This window comes from Dromiciops gliroides, chromosome 1, assembly GCF_019393635.1.
Source record: "Dromiciops gliroides isolate mDroGli1 chromosome 1, mDroGli1.pri, whole genome shotgun sequence".
Classification (NCBI taxonomy): Eukaryota; Metazoa; Chordata; class Mammalia; order Microbiotheria; family Microbiotheriidae; genus Dromiciops; species Dromiciops gliroides.
In genome coordinates, this window is record NC_057861.1 from 466,754,502 (window position 1) to 466,763,735 (window position 9,234).

A 9,234-nucleotide genomic window follows, 5' to 3' on the forward strand; every position below is an offset into this window, starting at 1 on the left:
CTTGTGGTCCTGGGCTTATTGGGCTGTGGCTATAAAAGTAAAGGTAAAGGTAGGAGTGAGAGGATGTGAAGAGATAAAAAGTTACATTATAATAGGTCTGATTGTACTGAAACTATGCTTATTGATATTTCTAATCCTAATTTGAGATTCTCTAATGATCTGATTCTAAAACCAGAGCGTCAGATATTGGGTCATGATAATGTTTTGGTTGTTCTTGTTCAAATGAATCCTGTAAAGAGAATTACTTTATTCATTTTGGAAGGTTGTGTTCTGTAACAAAAAGTAACTCTGTGGTACTTGTACAAGAGAGAGGTGAGGATGAAAGAATTTTCACAGATCTGCCATTAAATATGTTTCCTTTCTTTCCTCAATTTTTTCTTATTGTCAGCAAACATTTACTTTGTTCTCTTCTCAAAGCATTGCTTAAACACATCTCTATTTCTTAACATCCTCTATATACAACAGAACTTTTAAAACCACCAAAAGAAAGTGGTGTGCACAAAAAGAGTCAGTGGAAGAAAACAATAGGGTTTTTGTATGATTTTTTTTAAATATAAATTTATTTATTTAGAATTTTCCCCAAGTTATATGTGAAAACAAATTTTCACATTGATTTTTTTAAAACTTTGTGTTCTGGGCAGCTAGGTGGCACAGTGGATAAAGCACCAGCCCTGGATTCAGAAGTACCTGAGTTCAAATCCGGCCTCAGACACTTGACGCTTACTAGCTGTGTGACCCTGGGCAAGTCACTTAACCCCCATTGCCCCGCAAAACAAACAAAACAAAACAAAAAACCTTTGTGTTCCAAATTTTCTTCCTCCCTCCCTTCTCATCCCTCCCTAAGAAATCAAGCAATTCAATATGTTATACATATGCAGTCATGCAAAACATCTCCACTTTAGTCAGATTGTGCAAGAAATCAGACAAAATAACTTTAGAAAGAGGAACTAACAAAAAAAAATTATACTTCAATCTGTATTCAGATACCATCAATTCTTTCTCTGTAGATGAATTGATGGCATTTTTCACAAGTCCTTCTGATAGCATCCTGCTCATCATTTCTTTCAGTTGCTATTGCTAACTGTATAACCCTCTATCTTATTCCTTCTCCTTGATATTTACTCTATTTTCTATCTTCTTTCACCCTCTCCCTCCTCAAAAGTGTTTTGTTTTTTATTGCTCCGTCCCCCAATTTACCCTCCCTTCCTTCACCTCTCCCCCCTTATCCCCTTCCCCTCCCACTTTCCCGCAGAGCAAGATATATTACTATACACACTTGAGTGTGTATGGTATTCCTTCTTTGAGCCAATTCTGATAAGAGTAAGGCTCACTCACTCCCCTGCTCCTTCCCCATCTTCCCCTCCACTCCATAAACTTTTTCTTGTTTCTTTTATGTGAGCTACTTTACCCTATGAGGAAGACAAATAGTTAAAATTATTCATGACATAAACACCATTTTTACCAATAGTGTTCAAAACGCTTCTTTATAATTAGGTAATTTACCCAGAAGCTGAATTATTTCTGTTTAACCTTCAACTCCTTATTACCAAGGGTGTATGATTGCTAGCAGTATGTTCAGAGCATCTTAGAAATGGAAGAAATCCAATAGGTTATATTGACCCGTTTTCCTACCTAATGAAAAAAACAGGTTAAAAACAGTTATATTTATGAAATAGTTTAAAAATAGTTGCAAAACAACAAAGTGTAAATTAAAGTAACAGTGCACAAGTGCTCAGGAAATGGTGGTTAATTAGTCTGCTCTATATATTCTCCCATCTTCTCCAATAGATTACTCCCTCAATTGTTCTGTCTCTAATCCCTCTTCCCTTTCTTAGCCAAATTCCCAAGAAAAAGTTGTCTTAACTTGAAGCACCTAGGTGGCTTAGTGCATAGAGTGCTGGGCCTGGAGTCAAGAAGACCCAAATTTAAATCCAGCCACAGATGCTTACTATCTGTGTGACCTTGGGCAAGTAGCTTAATCTCTGTCTTAGTTTTCTCATTTTTTTTCTTCTTTTCTTTTTTCTTTCTTTCTCTCTCTCTCTCTCTCTTTTTTTTTTTTTTTGGCAGGGCATTGAGGGTTAAATGACTTGCCCAGGGTCACACAGCTAGTGTCAAGTGTCTGAGGCTGGATTTGAACTCAGGTCCTTCTGAATCCAGGGCCAGTGCTTTATCCACTGCGCCACCCAGATGCCCCCCTTTGTCTTAGTTTCCTGAACTGTAAGGTAATTGTAATGATAGCACTTAATTCCCAGGATTGTTTTGAGGATCAAATGAGATAATATTTGTAATGTGTTTAGTACAGGGCCTGACAGATACTTAATAAATGCTTGTTCCCTTCCCCAACACCTGCTGCTACTTCTTTCTTTCTTCTTGCTCACTGCCATCCCTTTGTGATTTCTCACCTCATCAACTAAAATTGTTCTTTCTAAAGTTACTAGTGATCTCTTAATTGACAAATCTGGTGGTCTTTTCTCAGTCCTTATCTTTCCTGAACTCTCTGAGGCACTTGACATTACTGACACTATCTTCTCTTAAGTATTCTCTTTTATCTCAGTTTTCAGAATATTATCATTTCTCAGTTCCCTTCCCTCCCTGTGTGACTATTCCTCAGGATCCTTTTCTGGTTTAACCGGACAAGTATTTATTAAGCACCATTTATGTACCAGGCACTGTATTTTTGCTAGGGATACAAATATAATGAATGAGACAATCACAAGGAACTTAGACTTTAACAAGAGAGATGACAAACACACATAGTACTAAGTGAACAATTAGAGATAATTACAAAGTCATAAACAACAAGGTAGTTTAAATGAGAGCACTCGAAGTAGCGGGGAGGTATGAAAAGCTTCTTGTAAAATGAGAGTAGGGTGCTTGAGCTGTACTAAAAGACTGGGATTCTATAAGATAGAGGTGAAAAGGAGATAGGATCCACGTATGGGAAATAGCCAGTTGAACACAAAGACTTCTTGGTTGCATCACAGAGTACAAGAGGAGAAGTAATATATACAATAGAGATGGAAAAAATTTGGAGCTGGTTCGTGAACGGCTTTAAAAGCTAAACAGAGGGGCAGCTAGGTAGGCACAATGGATAGAGCACCAGCCCTGGAATCAGGAGGACCTGAGTTCAAATCCAACCTCAGACACTTAACACTTACTAGCTGTGTGACCCTGAGCAAGTCACTTAACCCCAATTGCCTCACCAAAAAAAAAAAAGCTAAACAGAAAGATTTATATTTGATCACAGAGTCTAAAGGGAGCCACTGTAGTTGATTGAAGAGAGGAGAAGAGACATAATCATATCTTTGCTTAACAGAAATCACTTTGGGGGGCAGCTAGGTTCAGTTGCCTCAGGCAGCTCTTGAAGACAGGCTGTGATCTGGGCTAGTGGAAGAGTATACACCAGTGAGACTAAAGATATGTAACATATTGAGGTATATTTCATTTGGAAATGTGATTTGTTACTTTTTATTTCTTCAGTATTAACAAGTGTTAAGATATTTAAGTGAATTTTGTTTTACAAATCTTTCATCTTTGTATTTTCCTCTTATCAGAAAAAGAATAAACCAAAGGAACCTCCCAAAGTGCCTAAATCAGCACCATTTTTTATACCTACGGTTCCTGGCCTTGTACCAAAATACCTTTCCTCTGAGCAAGATACAAATGCCCAACAGGTAAAGCACAGATTCCAAATTCTAATTATGTATCCTTCTTTGTCCCCCTGTCCCCTTTTAATATTAGTTGGGGTGGAAGAAGAGAATAAACTTCCCATTGCTCCCCATTATGTGTCAGGCAGTGGACTGACATAATTTTTTAAATGTGTAATTCTGATGTTGTTTTTATTCAAGTCTAAAGTAATAAATCTTGGAGTTTTGGCTCAAAAATCTGATTTCTGTCTGAAACTTGAAGAAGGACTGAACGATAATAAATGTAAGTGAAAAATTCTAAAATTTTCCATGTCTATTCTAAATTCTGGAATATATAAAGAAGAGATAGTGAAATATTTTATAGTTGCTGATGTTGCTGTGTAGTTTTTCAGTCATGTCCAACTCTGTGAGTTTTGTGAGTTTTCTTGGCAAAGATACTATAGTGTTTTTGCCCTTTCCTTGCCAGTTTGTCCCCATTTTATAGCTGAGGGACTCAGGCAAATGGGTGTTAAGCAACTTTCCCAGGGTCATACAGCTAGTAAATGTCTGAAACTAGATTTGAACTCAGATCTTTCTTACTCTGGTCTGATGCTCTATCTACTAAGCCACCTAACTAGTAGTAGCATCTAAAAACAACCAAAAGAAAGCAACCCTAAAAACTGAGCTGAGTATTTTTTATTTTGTTTTTAAGCTTATTTTGTAGCAATTTGTTCAGTTTAATTTGAATTAATTTACCTGAGTTTTTGTACCAGTGTTGGGTGTTGGGTATTTTGTTTTTGGGGAAAGGATTCGTACTGGACTTGTGATATTTTTATCCATTAAATGATATTGTTAAACATGAATTAAATATGAATTTTTGATAAGTAATTTGATAGCTTCTTACTCTAGTTTACTGGGAACAGATTTTTTTCAGAAGTCAACTTTCAACAATATCTTTTCACAACTGGAATTTTGTCTATTCATTATTTTCTTCTTTTATTTTCCCCTTTAATTTTTTTTTTTAATTTCAGTTGACAGCATTTTTTTTTCTTGTTTATTTTTTAGTTTGATTTATTCAGTTCTGAGAGGGGAAGGTTAAGGTCCCCCACTAGGATAGTTTTGTTATCTGTTTCCTCCTTAACTCATTCAATTTCTCCTTCAAAAATTTAGATGTTATACCATTTGGGGCATATATGTTAAGTATTAATATGACTTTATTGTCTATGATACCTTTCAGCAAGATAGAGTTTCCTTCTTTTATCTCTTTTAACTAGTTCTATTTTTGCTTTTGCTTTGTCTGAAATCATAATTGCTACCCTTGCTTTCTTTGCTTCAGCTGAAGCATAACAGATTCTTTCCCAGCCCCTTACTTGTACCCTGTGTGTATCTCTCTGCTTTAAATGTGTTTCTTATAAACAACATATTGTAGGATTTTGGTTTTTAATTCATTCTGCTATCTGCTTCCATTTAATGGGTAAGTACATCCCATTCACATTTGTAGTTATGATGACTGTTTATTTCTCTCCATGTTATTTTTCGCCTGTTTATCACCCCCACTCTGACCCCCCACCATCTCCCTTCTCACAAGTATTTTACTTATGATCACCACTTTCCCCAATATTCCCTCCCTTGTATCAGTCCCCCCCTTCTATAATTACTGAATTGATAAGATTTTTTCTATTAATCTGTCCCTCCTACTCTTCCTGCCCCCATTAAGCCAAACCAAAGAAACAAATCCATTAATACATAGCTACATAGCCTGGCAAAACAAATGATTACATTAGCTGTTGCCAGAAGCAGTCTCTTTCTAAATTTTAACATCATCTCTTCTCTCTTAGGAGATAAGTAAGTGACCTGTTGAATTTTCAGCCTTTAATCTGATGGTTTATCATTATGTGTGATTTATCATATCAAAGTTCTAAAATCTTTCAAAGTTGTTTTTCTCTACGTTGTTATCATTATAAACTGTTCTGCTAGTTTTATTTACTTAGGTCTGCATCAGTTTATAAAAGACTTCTGAAATTATCTATTTCATCATTTCTGATGACACATTAATAATCCCATTACACTCATATCACAGCTATTCCACAATAGGAAGACATACTGAGTTTCCAGTTTTGAGCTACCATGAAAAGAGCTATTATAAGTAGTTTTGTATGTGTAGATCCATTTCCTTTTTTTTTTTCATTTTGTCGACATAGTCTGTTTTTACGTTACAAACATTTACAAATTAGCCCCCACTCTGAGAGGTCTCTTGTAACAATGTAAAATAATTAACTTAAACCATTAATATACTGACCTCATTTGAACACAACATTCCACATCTATAGCATCTCCCTACCTTTCTATTTTTAACTAGCAAATCTCTTTTTTTCTCCCTGTCAAACCATTCTAACCTCTCATTCACTCAACCTACTCACTTTCCCTTGGCTGCTACTCCACTTTGCCTCAACCACACACAAAAACGGTCATTGATCTTGCCATCATACACAAATGTACTATTTCCATGTTTAAGAATTCCAAAATTCTCTTATCTGACCATAATCTATTGGCTTTCATTGCTGCTAGGCAGTGCTATTATACCTGCCTTATCAGCTCACTACCTTACTCTCCACATTGGCTTTTCCAAGCCTTTTTTATCCCTCCCTAAATCTCATGGCATTCTCTCCCACCTCCATCTCAGCTGGGAACTTTGCCTCACATTTTACAGAAAAAATTGAGACCATTCTCTCCCCTTTCTCTCCTCATCCTTGTCTCCTTCCACTTAAATGGCTTCTGCCACTATCTTCTCCTTACTCTTGTCTCATAAGATGAGGTGGGCCTACTCTTTTTCAAGACTATCCCCACTACTTGTTCAAATGATCCCATTCCATCCTGTCTCCTAAATAGATTGTCCCTTCTGTCTTACCCACTCTCACTTATTTCTAATCTCTCCCCATCTTCTGGCTCATTCTCAACTGCCTACAAACATGCTCATGTCTCCATTATACTAAAACCTTCACTTGATCATTCCATCCCCACTATCATTTTTTGCTCATGTAGCTAATCTTAACAAGTCCATCTACAATAGATGCTTCCACTTTTTCTCCTCTCATTTTCTTAATCCTATGTAATCTAGCCTTTGACCTTTAGTTGACAAATCCAATTTCTTTTCTTTTCTTTTCTTTCTTTCTTTTTTTTTTTGGTGAGGCAATTGGGGTTAAGTGACTCGCCCAGGGTCACACAGCTAGTAAGTGTTAAGTGTCTGAGGCCGGATTTGAACTCAGGTACTCCTGACTCCAGGGCTGGAGCTCTATCCACTGCGCCACCTAGCCGCCCCTCAGTTTCTTTTCTTTTTTTTTTTTTTTTGACAAATTCAATTTCTTAATCCTCATTCTCTTTGACCCGGTAACTGATTTTTTTTTTCTTAAAAATACAGATGAATCTCCACTTAATATTCTTAAGGAATTGGGCCCTTCAGCTATTGAAATAGAACTACGAAGCTTATCTCCAGAATGTGGTGGCTCTGTAAAACTCATGCAGAGTTTCTTGAAAATGATTGGGGCAATGTTAACCACGAAGCGTGATTTTGAACTGGCCCAGGCATATCTGGCTTTATTTTTAAAGGTAACTGTAGCATTTATGAGAAGGGAGTCATATGTTATGAATACTTGCAAAATACAAAGATACTTCTTGAATAAGGTATAGCAGTCTAGACTTCCTCCTCCATCTCTACCCCAAAGCATGCCCATTTTTCTTGCATGAGTAAATATAACATTTTACAACAAACTTAATAAACCACCTTGGTGAGGTTGAGTTCCAGGTAGCTGCAAAGTTGTTGAACTGGTATGAGCTCCTCTTGAAGTGATTATATTTCTATAGTGGTCAACATTCATAAAGTTTCTTTTAATGGTAGAATGAAGGCAAGGAAAAATTGTGTTTTTCAGCATAAGCTACTTCACTGTAGTAAACAGCAGTTTTCCTGAGAATATTAATTTGTTTTAATTTTAGTTATTAAATGACCATATGTACAAGACATGTGTACATGTGTGTATACATACATTACTATATATATATATATATATATAGTATAGTGAGTATAGTGATAATTCCTACACTATGAAGAGGTCTGAAGGACAAAAAGTAATGTTAATAAAGAAGAGGGAAAAGTCTTTGTTGGCTGGAGGAAAGATGTGCAACCACTATAGGTGCTAAGAAAAATATTAAACCTTGAGAAAACATAAATAAAACATTTAGGTTTACTTGGGACCTCTGTAAAAAGTAAAAGAAGAGGTGGAAAATGTCATTTTCTAAAATCTTCTCATTTAATTTTAACATATGAACATTTATTTTTTCAGTTGCATCTTAAAATTCTTCCTTCCGAGCCAGTATTACTGGAAGAAATGACCACATTGTCTTCACACTTGGAAGAGACCTGGATTCATCTGCAGTCTCTCTTCAATCAAAGCCTGTGTGTTTTAAATTTTATAAAAAGTGCTTTGTTATAAAGGACTTATTTCTTATTCCTGCTAAATATAAAAACTCAGAAACCTGCAGTTTTGGAAGGGAGGCATGGCACAAGAAGAAGACTGGTAGTTTTGTTAAACAAGGACTTAATCGAGTTCTGTTTTATCCAATTAACCCTTTACTATTTCATTGTATAGTAAAGAAAAAAGTGTTTATAATATTGACTGGATTTTACAGTCACTGATCTTTCAGCTCAGATATAGATAATTCATTTGAATTAAAAATATATATAATGTATTTGTTTTATGTCTCTTAGTGTCTGTTATATACCATGCATTTATGTTTTCTTGTCATTAGAATTGGATCAAATCTGCCATGTCATTACTATAGGGAACTCACAATGAAGACATTTCCTTTACCTGTTCAGATGAGCACCTGCTGTGCTACTCATCTCAGTACCCTAGGCAGTTTTTGTCTCAGAAACTGAAAAATTAAATGACACTTGCACACAGTGGTGTCTCAGAGGTAGGATTTGAACTCAGGAATGTCATCTGCGAGGGCAGCTAGATTAATGTAGTGGATAGACCGGAGTTAGGAAAATTAATCTTGCTGAGTTCAAATCTGGCCTCACTTATTAGCTGTGTAACCCTGTTTCCCTCAGTTGCCTCATCTGTAAGATGAGTGGAGAAGGAAATGGAAAACCACTCCAGTATCTTTGCCAAGAAAACCTCACCTGGGATCACAAAGAGTCAGACATGAGGGAAAACCATTAAATAACAATAATAAATGCTATCAACTGTCCCCTCTTTGGTGTCATTTTTTTTGTTTTTGTTTTTTGTTTTGTTTTGTTTTTGTGGGACAATGAAGGGTTAAGTGACTTGCCCAGGGTCACACAGCTATTAAGTGTCAAGTGTCTGAGACTAGATTTAAACTCAAGTCCTGAATCCAGGGCCGGTGCTTTATCTACTCTGACACCCTTTGGTGTCATTTCTAAGTTAAATTCAAGAGGGGAACAAATCCTTATTCTTTCTAGCAGCATATAGCCTAATAAATGGGCATATTCCATTGATAAAAGGAATATAAGATTTACTCATTTATTTTTCATTTATGTCTTGTTAGATGAAGAGTTAGAATTATTCACTTATAACTTTTTAGAAGTGCA

The 9,234-nt window shown here is 36.0% G+C and overlaps 1 protein-coding gene across 2 annotated transcripts in view; it reads left to right on the plus strand.

The window, feature by feature from the left end:
* WDR36 (WD repeat domain 36) overlaps nt 1-8,787 on the plus strand; it is a 53,541-nt gene extending 44,754 nt beyond the window's left edge. The window contains exons 19-22 of one of the 2 annotated variants that reach the window (XM_043979674.1): nt 3,555-3,674; nt 3,849-3,930; nt 7,045-7,232; nt 7,964-8,787. In XM_043979674.1, the coding sequence (XP_043835609.1) occupies nt 3,555-3,674; nt 3,849-3,930; nt 7,045-7,232; nt 7,964-8,113 (540 nt within the window). In that variant the 3' untranslated portion in view covers nt 8,114-8,787. The remainder of the gene's footprint in view (nt 1-3,554; nt 3,675-3,848; nt 3,931-7,044; nt 7,233-7,963) is intronic. The other variant, XM_043979673.1, reaches the window with a different exon arrangement.
* The last annotated feature ends 447 nt before the right edge of the window (nt 8,788-9,234 follow it).